Below are 21,520 nucleotides of genomic sequence, written 5' to 3'. Positions count from 1 at the left end.
AGTGAGCCGGTGTGGCGCCCCTCCGTCCCAGAGGGTAGAGCCCCGGCGCAACCCTACTACACCCCCCTATTGGAAACTTTTAAAAACAAGCTGGACAAACACCTGTCAGGGATGGTCTAGGTTTATTTGGTTCTGGCACAGTGCAGGGGGCTGGACCAGATGACTTTTCAAGATCCTTTCCAGCCCTACACTTCTATGATTCTATTATAGTAGTGCAGAAAAAGCCCCTGTGCAGCCTCACCCTTTTCACTTTCATCTGCCAAAGCCACGGTCCACTGTTAATACAAGCACCCTCCATTTGATCCTCTATGGAAGCATCATAGAAACTTCATCAGTTGAACCTCATAAGGAACAGACTTACTTTCCCAGTGCAGCCACTGGAAGTGACAGGCCATCCACACGTTCCTCTCTCCCCTTTAGGCCAGCCTCAGCCCTCTTGCCACAAAAGACTGGCTAGTTTAGTGGATCAGCAATGGGATACAGATCCTCTCATTTCTCTAACATCCAGCTGTGCAAGTCAGAGCTAATGATGGAGACAGGGAATTTTCTAAGAAATGTTATGTCCAAATCAAAAGTTCTGTCACAGTGCAAGATCCAAAGGGGGAAAGCAGCTGACCCTCTGGAATTCATTAGTAAGTGCACGTCTGACATTGCAGAGGAACAAATCTAGAGAAATATACGACCCAAAGACTATTTAGGAACTTTGTGAGTACAGGAGCTCAGAGGGGTCAAACATATAGAAACTCAAATCATAATGGGTGAAGCCATGGCTCCTTTGAAATCAATGGGAGTTTTGCCATCTGTAGATACACAGCTGCTGTAGGCAACCCTGAAAATATTTCATATGACACAATTCTATATTACAAATTTTAGGAACCACAAAGTGAACCCATATAGAAGAACTTTGCTAAACATGTCAAACTAAGCATGTCAGACACCACAGAGGCACTCAGACACCATGGTGATCGGCATAGTATAAGAGCTTGTCATAGACAGAAGTCATGGATAGAATAATAGTCCTAGCCTGTTCTTTAGGAATGAAGACCAAGATTTAAAAAAAAAAAACCTGCTTAATCTCTTAACTTCATATTTAGGCACCTAATAAGTGGACCGATTTTCAAATGCACTGAGCAGACAGCGGCTCCAACTGTCTTTACAGAAAACTACAGAAACTCAGCACCTCTGGAAATCTGGCTACTTATTTAGGTGGCTAAATATTGATTTACGAGCTTAACTTTAAGAACCTATTTTTAAAAAATCTTAGTAGAAATTAAGCTAGGATTTCAGAGGCTGTGATTTGGGTGTATAATCAATGGTTATTATTATCTATCATCTACTGTACACTATGATGATGTGTGTTAATGTGGCTCTGTGTAATATCTGGGAGCTGTCTGGAGGGATAGAGGCATCTGTTCACACATATTGTGGCAAATCTGTGGCCAGCTAGGTCACTTCACAGTTGTCACTATGCTACGCACCATGGCAGCTCAGGATTTCATGGCATCACCAGGGACAGAATTTGATCCTTCTGCTCCAAAATTCCAGGCTCTTGCCACTTGACCTAAAGGAGAATCTCCGCTAGCTGTTATGGTCTTTGACACACAGTTGGACAGTTCTGATTCCAGAAAAGGGCAGCTTGAACACACATCCTAGCCACTTCACTGCAATATCAAATATGGCGGGAGGGGGGGTCTTTCTTCTCTGAGTGTCATTAACTAGTTTACTGTGCTTGTTGATTATTTGCTGCCATTTCTTTTGAGACAACCAGCAGGCAGAGGACATTTGGGAGGGGTCTGCCAGCAATGCCTCCGACCTCCGTACTCAGAGCACAGGACAAGGAGCTAAACAGAAGAAGCAGAATTAGAACCAGCTGCCTGGAGTCTCAGGAGATTCCCATTAACTCTCCGAGCTGGGGAGATGCCTGGGAAAGGAGCAGCCAATTGTGCAGAATCAGAGTCTCATCCCGCTCACTACTAGTTGCATTCTTGGATGATACAGAACTTGCCTGCTTGTGTGCACTTGTGTGTCTGATCCATCCGTCATTTGGGTAAAACTCTTCAGTTGCCATCTTTCCAGTATCTCGCCCAAAGCTACAAGCCACTCCTCTTTTACCCAGACCACTGGGACTCCTGTCTGCAACTGACCTATATTAGTCTTAAGCTCCATTTGCTCTGGCCTGCACTCCCCTCTCTTCCCCCACCCAGCACACATGCTGCCCCTCCCCCTCAAACACCTTTATACATCCAAGGGCATTGCTAAAATAAAATGATCACAACCTGGCCCTCCGGGAACTTCAGTTTTACAGTTTGCCCTGCTCTGATGCTGATAGAATTCACAACCCAGTTCAAGAGAGACAGCCGGAGAGTGAGAGAAAGGAGGCAGACAGCCAGAGACAGAAAGGGATAGAGGGGCTAAGGAGAGAAAATGAGACTTGAAACGGGGTAACCAGAAGAAGTCAGCTGACGCAAAAAGAGAAAGACCTATAATCTGAGAGAGAGAGTCTGGAACACGGAGGAGAGGAAGGGACAGGGAAGATGAGAGACTGAGCGAAATCTAAAAGGTAAGAAAGTCGCAGAGAAAGAAAGAGACTGGAAAAAAAGAGAGGGGGGAAAAAAGAACAGAAAAGAGGCGATGTAGCCAAAAGAACAAAGGGACAGTTGGAGTCAGATGGAGAAAGAGAGGAAAGACGGTGGCTGAAAGACCAGGAATAAAAAGGAAGGAGCACTAAGATGGTGGCCACGGGCTCAGACCTGGTTGGGAGAAGAGAGGGTGCATGTCCCACCTGAGAACCCACACTGGAAGAACAGGGTGAGAAAAAACCAACACAAACGAACCTGTTCTGTCAGTTTAAACTCATTCAAACGACCCACCAGAAACAACTGGTCAACAGGTTGCAGTGTAATGCTCTAGGGCACCCTGAACCCTAACAAAGGGAAAGGGTTCTGTGCTAGTGCCTAGGGAATGTTTCTCTGCATTCTCAGGCCTGGGAACACCTTTCTCTGTGTTGTCAGTTCACCCTAACCTAGTGTGAGTGCTGTTTGCTAGTACCAGGGAGACATTGCCAGTCTCCGAATTCTGCCCTGTAGTCTCCTCTCCCAGTGTGTGGTAAGGGAACCTCAAACCCCCACACATGGAAGGGCTCACACATCCCCCCACCCCCACTTTCTTCCACACAGCCTGTTGAAGATACCATCTGCCATTCAGATGAAGGTCTCCTTCTCTCTTGCCACCTCTCTCTCCTCGCTCACTTGCTCCTTCACACAGCCCCTCTCCCTTCCACTCACACAATCTCTCTGTCACACTGTGTATCCATCTCCATCCATCCAGTCATCTATGGCCTTTCTAACGCACCCATTACTATAGTCTCTCTCCCCACATTCTCTCCTTCACGCAGTCCATCTCTCTCCCTGCTCACAACTGCCAAATTTGCCTCTCTCCCTCCTTCACAGCTCTCTCTCTCTTCCTCCTCCAGCCAGTCCTTCTCTTTCCCACACGCAGTGCATCTGTCTGTCTCTCCCTCCATCAGTTAATGTCTCTTCCTCACTCCCACACACTGCCCATCTGTCTGTCCCTCCTTCACACGGTTCATCTCTCTCACCCTCACACACACACACTGGCCCATCGCTGTCTCTCTCTCCCACTTCCACACAGTCCATCTCTCTGTCTCCTACACACCCAGGCCCACGCTCTCTCTCTCCCCTACTGAGAGGAGGCAGCGGCAAAGAATTTGCTGCTGACCGCTGCATTGCTAGGAGGCAAACACATGGCCGGCCTTGTGCAGGCCAGTTTCCGCCTGAGTGCCCCAAGTCACATATCCCCAGCATCATCTCCAGCACTGAGAAAACAGATGGTATAATAAACGAGTGCAGTCTGATGGGGGGGCAAAGGGGTGCCTGCCTGGGACCCCCCCCCCCCCCCCCACAGATACACACCCAGCTCAGGCACTGTCCTGATACCAGCCCAGTCTCCTGCCAGACCACAGACCCAACCAATGCTTAAGCTCTGCACGGGGCCCCAGGTGGACAGCGGCAGGCGTGCATGCCAAGGGATAGGATGTGAAGTGCTTCTTCCAGGCTGTGGCTTTAGACTCCAGAAAGATGGGTGTTAGGTAGGGCCCAGGCAGCTCCAAGGAGATAGGTAGGTGCAGGAGGTGCAGTATGGGGGTGCAGGGCACAGGCAGCACACCAAAGGTATGTAGGGACAGCCTCAGGAGCACAAAGGTGGGTGGGAGTTATGTGCAATGCTATAGAAGATGTTGGGAAGCAGCGAGAGGCTGAGGCATATATAACTGCCTGATGTCCAGCAGATTCCTCTTCAGCCACGTGCTCTGCCCCGTCTCTTCTGCAAGCCCCTGTCACTTCTGCTTAGCAGCGTCTCCTATCTCGGTGAATAGTAAAAACCACACCACTAGGCAGACTCAGGTGACAGGGTCATCAGCAGTAGCAGTGACTCAATCCTTGCCCAAGAGAAATATCCTGAGGCTTTCAGTGGGCGGGCAGGCCACAGTGGATGGAAAGGATTTATTTATTCCTCCAAGTTTAGGGGCTTTCCGGTGAGTCATAGCACCACTCTTTCATCCCCAGCTTTTTACCCAACTCAGCTCCATGCTCATTGCCAGACACAGTTCTCCCTCCGACCCCAAGCATCTCCACACAGATCTGAGTCCAACCATTATGCTGGCCACCGTCCCCTGAATTCCACAGGTACCCAGCCCCAAGATCCCCACAGGTGGCTATCTTACAACAGAAAAACTTCAAAAACAGACTCCAATGAGAGACTGCTGAGCTGGAATTGATATGCAAACTAGATACAATCAACTCAGGATTGAATAAGGACTGGGAATGGCTGAGCCATTACAAACATTGAATCTCTCTCCCCTTGTAAGTATTCTCACACTTCTTATCAAACTGTCTGTACTGAGCTATCTTGATCATCACTTCAAAAGTTTTTTTCTCTTACTTAATTGGCCTCTCAGAGTTGGTAAGACAACTCCCACCTGTTCATGCTCTCTGTATGTGTGTATATATATCTCCTCAATATATGTTCCACTCTATATGCATCCGAAGAAGTGGGCTGTAGCCCACGAAAGCTTATGCTCTAATAAATTTGTTAGTCTCTAAGGTGCCACAAGTACTCCTGTTCTTTTTGCGGATACAGACTAACACGACTGCTACTCTGAAACTTGTTTCAGCCCACACTCCTCCTGTCCCTACCGCCCATACATTTTCCCCAAGCCCAGCATAGCCACACTGACCCCAGCCTGAGTATCTTCATGCGAACATCAGCTGTGAAACCCACCATCCCGACACCTCAAGGCTATCTCCTCCAGACCCCATGTTCTGACATCCCCATCAGCTGGCTTTGAGCCTGATGCCTTCCAAATGGCCCTTGAGCCCCATTACTCCCAGCTACAAAATGCTCAGGTTGAAACCCCACCCCCACAAAAATAAGCCCTAGCAACATTGCACCAAGTCCACATGAAACTGATGAACTACAAAAAGAGCAGTCAGTGATGCTTCGCTTAGACTTAAAAGACCAAACAACTGAAGCACACACAATAAAATGGGTCTCTCACATGAAGAGCTGGGTGAATTATTTATGGCAAGTAATTTGCTCATTTAATTTAGCCTTTTTTTCTGTTCACAGAATGTCCATGTGGAGATTGCAATTTTCTTGAATTTGTCAATATTTGTTGTTGAGTTCTTTTGCTGTATGACTTGGTCGTGAACAGTCTTTGCTGTGAGTATGCAACACAAAATTCAGGATGTCTGGGTTAGTTGTGATTGGTGACGAGTCATGTGGTTTTGTTTCTGCTCTCTGAATGGGTGAATGTATCGTCTATATTCAGGTTGCTGGGGCAAATAATTCACACATGAATTTACAATTTATTTTCTGCAAGTGTTTGCACGACTGGATCACTGAAATCTTGGGGAAAGCAAAATACAATAGGGCTGCAGACGTGGCCAGAGATAACTGATGTTTTAATTCACACAAAGATTTGTGGAAAATATTTGTAGATCTCGGCCCAGCTCTATTCAGAGGCTTTATATACTGTGACAATGATTTCAATCCACCTCTCCAGCACAGCTACGCTGACTCTCACCACAGTGTTCTCAGCCCCTACCACTGTACATTTTCCAGCTCCAGGTCCCCAGGCCCCAGCATCCTATCCTCTATGCTTTGCTCCCTGATCCCGGTACCACTGCCAGTAGCTCCAACTTCCCCATGTTAACCCTACTCTTGTTATCTGAGACCCACATTATTGTCCTTGATATGACTCAGGCCCACACCCTTGAGACTACATGCATCGCCTCAGCCTCACATCACCACCACAGTCCCAACACCTCCACGCTGACCCTTGCATGGCCACTCCTTGCTCTGACTCTGGCACTGACCATCTTGAGCCCAACCTGTCACTACCATATCCTTTGCAGCTATGACATCTCCACACAGACCCTGTTCGAGACATACCAATCTGGAGCGTACCCTTGTTGAGCCTGACTCCAACATCGAAACCCGAAACTGGAGCATTGGTCCCCTCTGTCCTGTTTCCTGAAGCTCTCCCTCTTGCCAGGTCAGAGGTTGGTCATTCCTTCTTCCATTCTATTCTCCACAGCAAACTCCATGAACTGGGCCAAATATTGGTCTTTCCCCATGTATCTCCTTCCACTCAATTCCCCCGGTGCCCTCAGTGAGGTGGGAAAGAGATTCACTCCTTCCTGCATATTCTCTTTCCCCTTTGCTCTTGCAATTCCCCTGGTTGTCTGAGACACAGAAGTTGATCTCTCCTCTGCATATTCTCCTCTTCCCACTACCCCTTGCTCCTTCAGTGCCCCTTGCTGGCTGGGACAGGCATTGGGTATTTTTCCAGTATTCATGCAGAGTGATTACAGGCTCCACATTTCTCCAGTTGACGCATGTCTGGCTGGAGGGAACCTCATCAAACTGACCCCATCCCTGACCCCAGCCTGACATGCAAGGTCTGTCACATTTCCCCTATAAACATTGCCAGATTTGGATTTGATCTCAGAGACCAGGGAAAAGAGCAAATCCAGGCTTCACTGACAAACAGCTCCAGGGGAGGAGTTATGTGAGGCTGTGACAGAAGAATGAGAGAAACTCCCCCAAGGGGGAAAAAAATAACTCCAAGTCAGAATGAGAAGAGCCAGTGTCTGTGAACGTTACATTGCAGCAACCCCAGCAGAGCCAGGACTAGGCTGCCAGTGCTTAGCCAGGGGTCATCCTGCCAGGGGAATACACCTTGGACGGAGCGACACCCTTGGGCTTTCAGGGCAGCCTGGCTGGGAATCGGGACTCAATGACCCACTCAAGAGCATTTCTCGGAAAGGACTGGGAAACCTTAACTGCGACCGAGCAGCTTCCCCCCACCCCCCTTGTTGTTCTGGGTCAAGAACCATGAGCCAGTGGCCAAGAGGACAGGATTCTCAAGGCAAGATGACAACAGTAGGAGGAAACAACATTCTGACTGTGGAGGGAAGATGGGCCCTCAGGGTAAAGGGGAGGATGGGCCTGTGAACACAGCCCTCTAACAGCTCCTCCTCAGCCCTCCGCCTCAGTTCTGAAAGTTCGGGCACTCCCTAAATACAAAACTGCACAGCCCCAGGACCCTGTGCCTGGTGAGCCTGGAGCGCAGTCCACCAGATGGAAAAACTACTTGATAAGAACAGGCATAGTTGACAGCTGTCCATTAAGAGAGACGGGCAAGGAATCAGATATCCGCTCAGGTTGTGGGAGAGGCGACTGACAATGCAGGGGGAGCCGAGTCCCCAGGACTGACAGGGGAAGAATGGAAATGTCTCTCTGCTGCCAGCAGGGGACTCATCACAGTGGAGGTCCAAGCACAGAGGGACAGGAAGGCAACTGGAAGCAGTTCCCACCTGAATGTTTTAGGTGTGGTGCCGAAAGCAGAGCCCTCAGCCTTGAGCAAAAGACAAAGTCGAAACTGCACGGAGACTAGAGATAAAGTGTTTTCCCCTGTTGTCAGCACCTGCATCAGGCTCGGGGTTTCTCTTGAGAGGCAGTTCCTAATTGGGATGGATTATACGTTTCTTGCTGGGGCCTGCCCAGCACCCAGTTTAATTGCTATTTTACAGCTTAACCCCTTTTGTACTCCCCAGACACAGTACCCTCTCCCTTTCCCTATTCCTTTCAACCTCAACAACATTGTGCCTTCTGCCATTCCTGTCTACAGGGTCAATCCTGCCCAAGATATGAATTGTACAAAGGAACCTTAGCCAAAGGAGTCAATGGACATAACAGACCAAACCCATCCCTTGCTGTCAGTGAAAGTTATACTAGGATGAATTTGGGCCAAATAGTATATTAATCTATCATCATTTATCTACAAGATGTCCTTTCTGAATGTTTGAGACCCTCAGCTTAATTAATGTCTTGAAGAATCTGCTCTGACCTCCCGGTCTCAGGGTGTTCAACCATTTATTACAGAGCAGCAGGGACTGTTCCATTGTTGAGCCTGAAGGCAAACTTTTCATTGTAAGCTCCGTTTTTAAATTCCCACTAGCTTCTGCAAGAGAAGCTGATCTTCCTGACATTTTACCTGCTGCAGCTTATTCCAGGGTAGAATGTTTCTGGGAAGTGTGGTGAAAATCAGGAGTTTTAACATTTTTAAATTAGACTGGAAGCTCCCTTTTGAAAATGTGTGCAACTATTTTCGGCTCATCTCTCCAAAATGGTTTGGTCTAAAAACTCCAGATTTGTTTTTCTTTCATTAACCTTGCTGAGAAGAAATGCCACTTGGTTTTCTGGGACAGTTAGTGGGGCAATGACAAAGACAGATAACAAACAACCTGTGATATTTCATACTAAGGTGAGCAGCGAAAGAGCTAACGAGGGGCTCAGTGAAACAGGGTTATGAAAATGAGCCACTGGAAAGCTGAGAGGGGAGCTTGGAGAAGAAAAAGAAGTGCTTGCTCAGCCATGAAGCAAATAGGAAAAAGTCAGACTGAAGGATTATGTACTGTTGAAAGGAACTTGGTATGTTCAGGACTATTTGATTTTTACCCTGAAGAATTTCTAGCTGTCCTGGTATGGCTGGGACTGTCCTGGGTTTTAAAAATCCACCCTGGAAATTGAGAGTCCTGCACAGTTGGAGGAAGCAGTAGAGTTGCAGGGAGACAGCAAGGTTTCTTGCTCAGCAGGCAGCCTCTCTGCCGCCCTGCTCACTGCTCTCCCCTCTGAATGCAAGCCACGGAACTGCGACAGGAGCAGAGAACATAACCCATGGGGAAGAGGTGATGGCAGGTCAACCCTTCAAAGGGAGGAATGTAGGTTTGACTCTGATCACAGAAGGCACGGGGAACCCAACATGGGCCCCAGACTCTTCCCTCACACATCCCATGCACCCAGCTGCTCCAGGCTCCCCCTCAGCCCACCTAGCTACCCCAAGCTCCCTCATGCACAGACATACTGAGCATCCACAGCCTCATTGCCACAACAAACCCACAAGCCACCTAGCTCTCAGGCACCCCTTCTCCACACCACTACCAACCTCCCCAGCTGGGCCATGTTTACACTAGGAAAACAAGCTGACATGTTTTAAAATACTAGAGCAGACAGGATAGAATGCCTCTGAAACACATTAGCTGAATATAGTCAAACCGAAGTTTCTCCGTTTGGAGGACCATGACCAGCTAACGTTTTAAAAGACATTAAATCGTGTCTACATTAGTGCTCAAAATGTGTGTTGAAACAGGTTAGCCACCATGTTTTAAACACAACCTGTTTTCTTACTCTAGACATGGCCTGTGGGAAGAGGAAAAGGGGCAGCAGATGAATCCCTACAGCTAGCTAGTTAGACTACACATTTTCACTCTCAGGCAATACATCTTTCCCTGAATGGGATGCATTTTTCTTCACTAACCCCTAGGAAGCAGCTAGCTTATAAATCACCAATCAGCACTGTAAGCATTCTTCTAATTAGATTCTCCAGCTTTTGCTTTCATTCAGTGAAAAACATTCACCCAGCTCCATTTTACAGACTGTTTATTAAGAGCTATTTGCAGCATTGTTGTAGCTGTGTTGGTCCCAGGATATTAGCGAGACAAGGTAAGTGAGGTACTATCTTTTATTGGACCAACTTGTGTTGGTGAGAGAGACAAACTTTTGAGCTTACACAGAGCTCTTCTTCAGTCATTAAGAGCTATGGCAGGCTTTTCCTGGGGCAGATAGAAAGGCGTTCCCAGATAAAAATCACATGGGTTTCCCCTTATCTTCCATCCCCAAGGTATTAATCCTCCATAGATCATGCCACAGGTGACAAAGAAACACTTGGAAAAATATTTCAAATATGAAAAGATCCATCATGTAACAGAAGCACATTACTAGTAAAACTGTAGTAGAAGCCATTGAATCAAAGTGAGCCTTTAGTTCTAAAGTTCTTTGACTAACTCAACACAGTATTAAAAATAATTATATCTTATTCACAGCAGCTGGAGGTGGCTGGCTCCTGCCTCCACATCTTCTACTTAGATGCATTACATCCAACCCACTAAGAGCAGAGATTCCTGGAAAGCTTGTCTCAGAGAAATGACTCAGTTCATACCCCAGAAAAATCAGCACCCCTTAGCCAAGGGAAGATGTTGTGACCTTGGAAGCAGAAGAGAATCTCTGCAATTGTCTCTCTTCTGGAATAAAAGAGCTACATCCTATCTTGAACTGCACAGATGTTTTGCCTAACTGCAGTGCATCTCCTTGCACTGGAGATCTGAAAGGGTTCTCACACATGCTACATCAGTATTATATTAGAAACAAGAATTCTACCTAGAGATGTTGCCCCTCTCCACACCAAACCTCAACAAGTCCCTCTGCTGACTCAATAGTTTAGAGCCAGGTGGCCTCTTTCTCCTTCTGTGTCCTGTATGCACTAGTGATACCAGAACCAAGTGATCAGCTAGGAAATGTGAGAATGGATGGTGAAAACTGAACAACGAAATGAGGTTCTCATTTGACCAAGAGACTGGAAAACTGGACCTAGCGAGGAGTTGCCACTACTGAATTTACTCAGCAACAGCCCCCACATCCCAAATACACAAAACAAAGGCAAGCTGGGGGGTGGGGGGAGAACATGGGGAGAGAGAGCAGGAGAAATTATCTATTTGAAATCCTGAGGACCCCTCCTCAGGATAAAGGGCCGTCCTTAGGGGGGTGCGGGGTCCAGGGCAGAAGTGATGGATTTGTCTCTGGCCGGCATGGTCGGCCCCGGAAATCGCACTGGCCTGCACGGTCCCCCAAAGTGCGAGGCCTGGAGTGGTTGCCCCAATTCGCCCTATCCAAGGCTCTGATCTGGGAGGTGGGGAAGGAAGATAGGAGCACAATTCTTGCTCACTACAACACAGTGGCATCTTCTTGGGCACGTTTGTGACCTGGGACCAGCAGAGGGCACTGCATTACCAAGTTATGAGAGGTACAGGGGAAAAGCTCCTGGCAGCCAGACAGCTTCTAACAGGGAGAGAAAATGAGCCAAGTCAGAGTAAGAACTGGACTCTGAGAAGTCAGAAACATAGATTAGGGTCACAAACTACGTCAGCAGTGCAGTGGGCTCCAAGCTGATGAACCTGGGAACATCACGTAAGCCAAGCCCCAATCTGTAGGCACATCTAAGAACCATTCCTGAGTCAAGAAGAATCCCTGCAGATGCCACAATTGCTGGGCACATCTCAACAGGCTCTGGGCCTAAAGTCTATTCCAGCCCTGCTAGTGAATATGCTTTCCACGTGTAAGGCCTTCCGCAGTCCTACTCCCTTCAGATATATGTCAGTGCTGGGCTGTCCAATGTGAGAAATGTCCCATTAGCCTCCCTACTCCTTCCCCATCTCAAAAACCCCACCAAATCATCTGACCCCTGTTTCTAGCAGGAAAGCCATTCTGACAAAGGATGGGGCAATCTCAAAGCAGAAGGCTGGCAATTTCCATTCTGTAGCCCCCCAACTATCCAACAGATTTTTACGGAGAAGAAAACCAAGTCCGGAGACATGAAAGAAACACCAGGTCTCAACCTCAGAAAGGCTGCCTTTCCCCATATTTATTTCCGGTTTAATCTGAATGGTCAGGAAACGGTCACAAGGGGGAAAAAAAAAATCTCATCTCTCACTTTCTCTCCATCTTCCAGTCTGCGGGATTCTAGGCATCAGGGTGTTTCCGGACTAAAAGAAACCCCACAGAGGCTAAGCAAGTTGCTATACCCAAGGCCCTCACACAAGTGAGTGAAAGGTTTCCACCTTCTCTCTGTACAGTCGGTGGAATGAGTTTGCCAGTATGTGGAATGGGGCTTCGATGTTCTCCATCTCCTTCTGTAAAGAGAGAAGAGAGGATGTGAAAAACGGATGGAGGAAGCATTGAACTATTTCTACTCTTAACTGCTCAATAAACCCCCCCACGATTAAATGATAAAGGATTGTAACAGAGCCCCCAAAAGAGAGTTCGCCCACTTCCACAGATGGAGAAGAGAGAAGACACTCACCACTGATGTCTCACAATATCGTAGGCCATGGATCTCAGCCCACTCCTGTGCCTGTTTCTGCTCCACAACTCGTCGACCAATCAGGTCTGTTTTATTTCCCACTAAAACACCTACCAAAAATGTGGAACAAAGGAAAAGAAAAAAGAAATGCTGAATTGTTAGCAATAAAAACCAGAAAACCTGGTGGGTGAATTAGAAAACGGGAGGAAAAAAATTGAATTGCTAGACTATGGCTGCTTAAAGAAGGTGCTAGAGAGGACAGCAAGGAAATCACCTGGAATATACACGGAATATGCACTTCCCTGGTCTGTCTTACTAACAGACTGGGAGAGTTGGAGGAAGCCATGCCTGGCTTGGATTTAAGATAATGCTTTATGCCACATGTCAATGGGAAGAGACGCTGCCATAAAACATGAGAATGGGTGCAAAGAATCTCACCATCTCCTACCTGGAAGGTGCATTCCAAGTGTCCGTGCCCTCAGCTTCTCCAGCCACTTGGCACAGTTGTTGAAAGACTGTTCATTGGTGACATCATACACAATACACAGGGCATTGGGCTGCTCCCACTGTACATCAAGAGGGAGATATTGTCAGCTCTAGTGAAACTGATGTGGCCAATGGTCAATACATCCCCAGAGAAGAAGTGTCTGTACAGGAAATACATTCCAGGACAGGAATAAAAGGAGTCTGATATAATGAGACCTCACACTCAATTAGCTGACCCTATGCATCAAAATTAGATGATACAATGGAAAGGTCTCTAATGTAGGGGGGACAGGGACACACTTGCAGGAGTGTGAAAAGTCAAGGGCAGTTCTATGTCCCATTAGAAGGCAGAGTCTCTGTGGAACAGAAAGATCAGGCTGAAGGCAAAAATCTGATATACTAGAATTGGCAAAATGGAAGTTCCTCTAAAAACGCCCATAAAAAAACAAAAACATCCACACAGTTATCGCAGTTTAGTATTCCCATTTCTTTTTAAGAGCCAAAGGAGCTTCCTCTGGGATCCCACCTCCCTTCCTTTGGAACAGATTCCCTACAGTATTGTTCCAAGTTTCAGAAAGTAAAGGAATAGGGGTCATAGGTAACTGAGAGGAGTTTCTCCCACTCAGGCCAAGGCTTGCTACATCTGCCAGACTGGGTAGCTCAGATCCTTTTCACAGCAAAAGCACCTCTTTAGGAACAAGAAGACTATTACATGATACTTACCAGTTTCTCCATCATCTCAGAAAATAGTTCTTTCCCCGCTGAGTCAAAAAGGAAGAGTTCCTGAAAGCAGAAAGAAGGTTTTAGCATGGAAGACCATGAAAAGGATCTGGGGATTATAGTGGATCACAAACAGAATATGAGTCAGCAGTGTGATGCAGTTGAAAAAAAAAGGCTAATATCACTCTGGGGTGTATTAACAGGGATGCTGTTTGTAAGACTTAGGAGGTAGCTCTCCCACTCTACTCGGTACAGTGAGGCCTCAGCTGGAGTATTGTGTCCAGAGAAGAGCAACAAAGATAACAGGTTTAGAAAACCTGACTATGAAGAAAGGTTAAAGAAACTGGGCATGTTTAGTCTTGAGAAAAGAAGACTGAGGGCGGGACCTGATAACAGTCTTCAAATATGTTAAGGATTGTTATAAAGAAGACGGTGATCAATTGTTCTCCGTGTCCACTGAAGGTAGGACAAGAAGCAATGGGCTTAATCTGCAGCAAGGGAGATTTAGGTTAGATATTAGGAAAAACTACCCTTGTAGTTAGAAGTAGAACAAGCTTCCAAGGGAGGCTATGGAATCCTCATCATTGGAGGTTTTTAGGAACAGGTTGGACCAACGCTTGTCAGGGATGGTCTAGATTAACGTGGTCCTGCCACAGCACAGGGAATTAACTTGATGATCTCTTGCGGTCCCTTCCAGTCCTACATTTCTGTGATTCTATGTGGGGAAAGGTTTGGGAGGTGTATACTAGAAGCTGTCACACTTGCTTCTTGTACAACCACAGCAACATAGCCTCATGCCTCAGTGGCTAAGCTCACAGCCTCCACAGTGCACCTAGCCCAGAGGGCAAGTGCAAAGCAGTAGCTGGATTTCCTGCATAAACAGTGAAAAGGGCTACTCCGCAGTGCACCAGGCCTGGTCTCCACTCCGAGCACCTACTAGATCTGTGGAACAAGAGACTGGGATGCTAACCTGAGTATACCTATATCTTAATGGTAGTGCAGAGCATTAACACATAGCATTCTGGATAGGGCTCAGCCTCCACTGTTCTAGGGAATTGGAATTATACCTGGGTATCCTACATGGCAGTGCAGGGCCCTAACTGGATTGCTGAGAGCTTCAGTTTAAAAAGTCATGTTGCAGTTGAATATGTAAACATGTATGTTTTAAAAATAAGTTATCACTGGAAAAAATCAGCTATTGTGCATAATTATTTTAATTTATTATTTGAATTATTTTAGCACATGAGCAGTGTATCAGGTTTCCAACTTAATATTCAGGTAAACCTCTGGTGAGTCCATCCAAGGGAATGAGACATATCAGACATCCACGTAATAGATGGACTGTGTGCTCTGAAGATCTCCTTCTGTCCCTATTTGTGACACAGTAGGGCTCACCACACTATCACTTGTCTCTGGAACAGATACAGTCTTCACCAACAGTTCCACGCCCGTCGTCTGTCAAGCAGAACCAGGAAAACATTGATCAGCAGGGATTGTAGAGGCCTGTCCACTTACACACTATGCTCTAGGGTGCAGCAATCATCTTAGATCACCAGAATACCATCAAACTGAGACTGTGGAGAACCAACTTCACAATAACACTTCCTAAAGTCCTAATGACAAACTTTCTTACATGTTGTATGCAGTATTTTTGTAGCTGTGTTGGTCCCAGGATATTAGACAGACAGGGTGGGTGAGGTAATATCTTCTATTGCACCAACTTCTGGTGGTGAGACAAACAAGCTTTTGAGCTTATACAGAGCTCTTCTTCAGGATCTTGTCTCTCTAAACTTTCTTACAGTCAAAGATACTGTCAACCCCTAGAGACTTGCTCACATGGGGAAAGACGATGGAAAAGAACTAGCCTCTGGAGATTTGCTCACATACCAGGATATTGGTTGACAACTTCGGATCTAGAGCTGGATCAATACTCACTGGTTCCTCTCTGCTTGGCTGCTCCAAAACATCCCCCTGAATCCTCTGCACTGACCATGTGATCCTTCACAGGTGCTTTGCTGCAGCTGGCACATAGGATTCTGGGGTCCTCTTTTTATGCCTCTTCCACTTTCTCTCCCCCTCCCCCAGCCTCTTTTCCTTTTTGTCTCTTCTATTTCTATTCTCCAGTTTTCCTTTTGGTCTTTATTTCAATGTATAACACATGTGACAGGGCTTATTTTTCATCCTGCTTCTGTACACCTATCACCATTAATATTTTTTATATGGAAGGGCTGCAAACTGCATCCTCTTCCTCTTGGAATGGTTTCTTTAGATTTCAAGAGCTTGGGGCCATGGAGCATATTTTCATGTTTGTATAGTGAAGAGCATACATTTCACACACAGATATTCTACTTGGAGTAAGAAGCTTCCTCCTGCAGCAAGCCATTTTCCCTTGGAGCTCCCTGAAAATGGGAAATTGTCTAAGACCCCACTAGCTTGTGAAAATTCTGATACAGAAGGAAACTATCGCAATTAGTTTACTCTGTGTTAAACTTTGAAGCCAACTCCCTAGGTATATGGAAATCTACTATGATGCTAGTCAGCTTCTCTTTACAACCTGGTGTCTATAAGTATTTTGAAAGAAAACCCTACTAGACACCCCCTTTAAAGCATCAGTGTAAAGGTCTGTCAATAGCTAAAACCAGCCCTCAATAACTCATCCTGCTTGGCATTTCCTATTCCTCACTCATGGAGTTTTAGAGAAGTCACTCGATGGCAGACTGAGCCTGGTGTCCTCCCTCAATCCCTGTCCTGGATGTATCATCCCACAAAGCTTACCAGTGTGTAGTTTTTCTGGAAATGAGCTCCATCATTGCAGAACATCTGGGCCAGGGCACTCTTCCCTACTGCTGAGTCACCTGCATGGCCAAAGCACTTTGTTTAGTTATGGATGGACAATCTCATTTCCCCTCCCTTCAATTCTTTTCCCACCAAAACCCCAAAATAACTTTTGGTTACCTGCATTTGCAATTTTACTCATACCAGTCACTACAGGCAAGAAAGCCAGAAAAATCAATAGGACAATTGTCTAAGTGGTGAAATGACTGTTGCTATTGCATGTGCAGAGCTGGCTTTAGGTGTCTACAATATCCATGGCTGAGAGATCCCTAAACATCAGGGCAGACTTGCCATTTGTTCTGAAATTCACAGGTCAGTCCTGTATCCTTTCTAGCATGGACAATTAAAGATTCCCAAACCTACTCAGGCATACCTTAATGTGAAGACAAAAAACTGTGGAATAGGATGGGAGAAGGGGCTGTGATAGGAGACCTTCCTCTCTCAAGATTACATATCTTCCAAAATCCAAATATGTTTGTGGGACGATCAGGTCATTCATGCTACTGGAGAATTGCAAGAGGGTGGCAGTGTTCTCCTATGAACCCTCCCCCTCTTAGCAGGTGTTGCCCCTGCTGGGAGATGCTAAGCAACTCCTGCTGCAGGTGGTTTGTTAGCTCCATCCTGGACATAAGGGAAGTGAGTGTCACTCTCTAGAGCGAAAAGGCCTCCTGATTCATACCCATAAAAGCTGGGTGCAGGGACAATAGGGAGATGGCTTGTGCTGCCCCTATTTTGGGGATGCCAGGTGCTGGTTTGGCCCCCGAGTGTAGGTTACCCCCCAGGGCTGCCCTAATTTAGGCTCCTGCTGTAATAGTCCCTATGGGCCATAGCAGTGGCACCGAATTGCTGGATCTTAAGAATGCACAGGCTACTCCCTGGAACACGCTCTACAACAGGACCTCCTGTGAAGCTGGCATAGAGCTGTCCTGATGTTCCCACAGGATATACTCCTACTTTCCTCCTCCTTTGTGCTGGCCTACCCAGTGCAAAGGGTCTAGAGGTCTAGGCTGAACAGTTAATAAGGAGGGATTCTAGGAAGCAACCAAGCCTGGAATTAATATTTTGTGTTGAGTTACTTTGTTAATAAAGCTGAATCCAGGAAGGGGGTAAGTTTTGACCTTACCATAGTGTGTACACACTGTGTTTTGAGACAGAGTGGGAAAGCTACACATATATCTGGAGCAGGAGAGTATTCTGGGTAGTGACACTTGCTCACAGAATCATAGGCCAAATTTAGCCCTGCAGTAAATATATTTAATACTAGTAGCTGAAAGCCTATGCTATTGCATGGGTATACTTCATAGTCATGTGTGTAAAAAAAAAAAAAAAAAAAAGCTGAAAATGGAGCTCATTTCATGAGCTGTGTTGCAACGAGCAAGGATGCTATTTGTACATGTTCCCAAGGTTTGTGCTCACACCTGCTCCACCTCTTTGTTACCCCAAGTAGCTGTTATTCCCACCTTCTCTGATTAGCTGTCACATTCGGACTGCCACAGAACCTTTGGACTCCAACTTTCCACCTGGTTCTCACAGGGACCAGTGCTGACTGAACCTGGTGATATTCTGAACAAGAGCTCTCAACCATGCTTGTAGCTGTTTCCTTTGCTTCACACTGAAGTCTAGAATGTCTGCTGAATCAGAGTCACAATCTTGAAATCCTATTATATAGACAGCGGTACCTGCTTATACTAGGGCTGAATTGGGCCCACAAATTAAGATGGAAATGCCCTGTAAGGTCATGGAGTTCACTTCACAACAGCTTCTTAAGAAAGCAGTACATGAACCAATAAAGTTTGGGAACCGCTGATCTAGTTCAACCTTGACCAATTCAGGATTGTTCCCTACAGTATGTTCTCTTGTGCTTTGACCAGTCTATTGTTTCCCTGGGGAGGCTAATGCATAGTTTAATAGACCATAATAGACCATGTTTCATGACATGATGCTTCTTCACACTCTGTCCCAAACTGCAGAAAGTTCTTTTGTTTCCGCCTCTCAGTGCAAATTCTTATCTAATTTGGTATCTTATTTCAGACTGATTGCCCCATTAGTGAGACAAGGTAGGTGAGAGAATAGCTTTTATTGTACCAGCTTCTGATGGTGAGAGACAAGTTTTCCAATTTACACAGAAGTCTTCTTCAGGACCTGAAGAAGAGCTCTGTATATGCGCCAAAGCTTGTCTCTCTCACCCTGGGCTCAGCGGACACAGTTCTTAGGAAAAATTAAGCCTGAATTTAATGCAACTGGAAAAGTAAACTATGTACATTGATTTGTTGCTCTGCCCTTTGAGTACTAATTCTATTTCATGTATTGAAACAGGATTATTGGATCGTTTAGCAGCAGTGTTGGGAAAATAAATTGTTTTGTGAGGGTACAAAAGGAACAGAAGCTGGGCCAATAAGATATTACCTCACCCATCTTGTCTCACTAATATCCTGAGACCAACAACAACACTGCATGCCCCATTAGTGACATTCTTCTCTTCCCTTGCTCCATTCTTTCCCCTCACTCCAATCCACCATTATACTTTTTTATTACAGTAATTTAATATTGCCTGCCTTTTTCCTTTAGTTTGGTCCCATCTTTCCACCATTGCTCCCTGTGCTGTTCCTAATGTTACTAATTCCATTGCCCTCCAGTACCTTCCCCATTTCTCTAAAAAAAAAAAAAAAATCAAATGCTGTTTACCACCCTCTTTAAATACACTCCCTTCACCGTCTAACTACTGCCCTATCCTTAACCTTCCCTTTTTCTCAGCAATTAGCTCACAACAATATTCTTGACTGTAAATCTTCCCTGGAAATAATAAAGGAATCATTGTTAACTATACGATGGACAATCTCCTTCTTTCTGCTAACGAACACTCTTTCTCTTTTCATTCTCCTTGACCTCTGTGCAACTCTCAGCAATGTAAGCCACTCTCTCCTCCACATGAGTAGGTACATGTGAGTTTTTTGTTCCCTCCTCTGATGTTTATGCTCCTACCTAATTGTGTTATTTCTCCCCCTTTAACACAGAAGAGGAGCCACAATGAATTAAGACCCTTCCCCTTCGAAGGTTCCTGAAGCCAGCAGGGAAGTGAGAATCTTTCATTTTACCTAGCCCCTTTCATCATGGACATAAATTGGGGGAACATGGGGGGTGTTACCTCCCCCCTCCCCAAACTGCAAGCCTCAGCAGGCATGGAATTTGCACCCCATGCATGACCCTGTTGGTTTGGCTAGAGCTGCCCCCCCCCCCAAATAGAAGTGAAACTACACCTATGCCTTTCAGTCATCTTATCTCTACATTTGATGTCTTGCTTCTATTATGTTTGATAGCATTCAACTGTACATACATCTTAACCTTCCACAGTCTGTCATGGCCAAACCAACTTGCAGCTTTACCTCAGCTTCTTTCAGGTTAACTTGTGCTTCTCTTGAGCAAGAGCAGCCTCCTCGGACACATCTGCCTTTCTTTTACTTTCAACTTGACTAACCCCATACTTTTTTTCTTGTTTGAAATCATGGAATCATCCTTATTCCTGACATAATTTTTATTTTCATCACTAATGGGAATGCTCCTACTTATTTCATGAAGCTGGTCTTGGCTCCCTGCTCCGCTTCTCTTGCCCTTCCTGTCACATCATCTTTCCATTGTTGTGAAGAGAGCTTTCTCTTTGATCCTGCATCTTTTTTTCCCCACTGGCTCTCCATCATATTTCATCTGAAAACATCCTCTTCTTCATCTGTACCTCTCAGTTCGTTACCCGCTGCTTTTTATAGACTGTAGTTAAATACAGTTGTAACTGAAGTACAATTGGTATGAAGGCTGCTGTACAAAATGAAGCAGTGTTGTTGAGGCACTCTGATCTAGTGGACAGGGCACTGGACAGGGAGTCAGGAAACCTGGGATCTGTTCACTGCTCTACTAGTGACCTGGCATGTGACCTTGGGCAAATCACTTCCCCTCTCTGTGCCCCATTCCACTGTATCTATTTAGACAGCAAGTTGTTTGGGCCAGGGACTGTCTCTACTTGCATGCACAGCACCTAGTGCAATGCAGCCCTGATCTCACCTAATGGGCACTTGGGCTGCTACCATAATATAAATAACAGCTAACACTAACAACATGGCGAGAGATCATTGTAGGCTTGGCAAGACAGTCAATTGCCTGGTCAAATAACATCAATTCACTGGTCAGCGGACCACATAGCATTTGGCCACTGTCAACTACTGCAGCAGGAGGTGGTGGTCTATCTTTTTCGTTTGAGTGCTGGGGCAATTTTTTCCTTGCATTGTTCGGAGTTAAAATAACTCAGCTGAGTAACTTCATTTTTGCGAGTAGGTCTAAGTATGTAGGGGTCCTGGAGATCACAGAGGCTTGCTGTCTTTCATTACCGTTCTCATAAATCAGTGTTTTAAAACATTGGACCATTTTGGCCATTACTCGACCCCTCAGCTGACCCATTATTTTGGGTCAGGAGGAACGGCCAACCCCATGGACTCTAGCCAGGCTTAATTTGTAATGAAAGAGGTGCTGTGGCTCAAGCAATTATTTTACATTTATAACTGATGTAGCAAACCCTGAGGTGCCGGGGCTCAGTCCTGGCACAAATTAAGCACTAAACTCCAGATGACAAGCTCACCTGTCAGGATGCACTTTGCAGCTAGTTTCACCATGCTCTGTGCTGCCACAAGGGGAACCGGGGACTGTTCCCAGGGGGGTCACGGCGATGATGACTGAAGCCCTGTCTCAAGGGAGAGACCCCAGGGTGCTGGAGCCTGTGGGGGAAAAGTGCCTTAAACAATCACCAAAGGGCTGAGCAGGGGCGAGTCAGCAGGTGGGACCTGGGTGAGGTGGGACTTGAAAGCCCCAGCTGGGGGGGCAGCGGGTCCTAATGGGCAAGGGGGGGTGCAGAGGGGGAGGGTGGGCTCTGAAGGGGAGGTTGTTGAGGGGGGCAGGTTCCGAGGGGAGTGGGGCGCAGAGGGGGAGGGTGGGCTC

The 21,520-nt window shown here is 46.3% G+C and overlaps 1 protein-coding gene across 3 annotated transcripts in view; it reads right to left on the bottom strand.

Moving 5' to 3' along the window:
- Positions 1-12,046: 12,046 nt before the first annotated feature.
- The window catches only part of IFT27 (intraflagellar transport 27), a 10,601-nt gene continuing 1,127 nt past the window's right edge, over positions 12,047-21,520 (bottom strand). For 2 of the 3 annotated variants that reach the window (XM_026657568.1, XM_026657567.1), the window contains exons 2-8: positions 21,165-21,300; positions 16,481-16,560; positions 15,101-15,160; positions 13,709-13,768; positions 12,948-13,065; positions 12,500-12,609; positions 12,047-12,329 (exon numbers count right to left, since the gene is read on the bottom strand). In XM_026657568.1, coding sequence (XP_026513353.1) covers positions 12,231-12,329; positions 12,500-12,609; positions 12,948-13,065; positions 13,709-13,768; positions 15,101-15,160; positions 16,481-16,560; positions 21,165-21,198 — 561 coding nt within the window. In that variant the 5' untranslated portion in view covers positions 21,199-21,300 and the 3' untranslated portion in view covers positions 12,047-12,230. The remainder of the gene's footprint in view (positions 12,330-12,499; positions 12,610-12,947; positions 13,066-13,708; positions 13,769-15,100; positions 15,161-16,480; positions 16,561-21,164; positions 21,301-21,520) is intronic. The other variant, XM_026657571.1, reaches the window with a different exon arrangement.

The sequence above is a fragment of the Terrapene carolina genome, unplaced genomic scaffold (genome assembly GCF_002925995.2).
Source record: "Terrapene carolina triunguis isolate 2854851 unplaced genomic scaffold, T_m_triunguis-2.0 Scaffold247, whole genome shotgun sequence".
Classification (NCBI taxonomy): Eukaryota; Metazoa; Chordata; order Testudines; family Emydidae; genus Terrapene; species Terrapene triunguis.
Note: the sequence above shows the minus strand (reverse complement) of the source record. Positions and strands in the feature narration are given on the sequence as shown.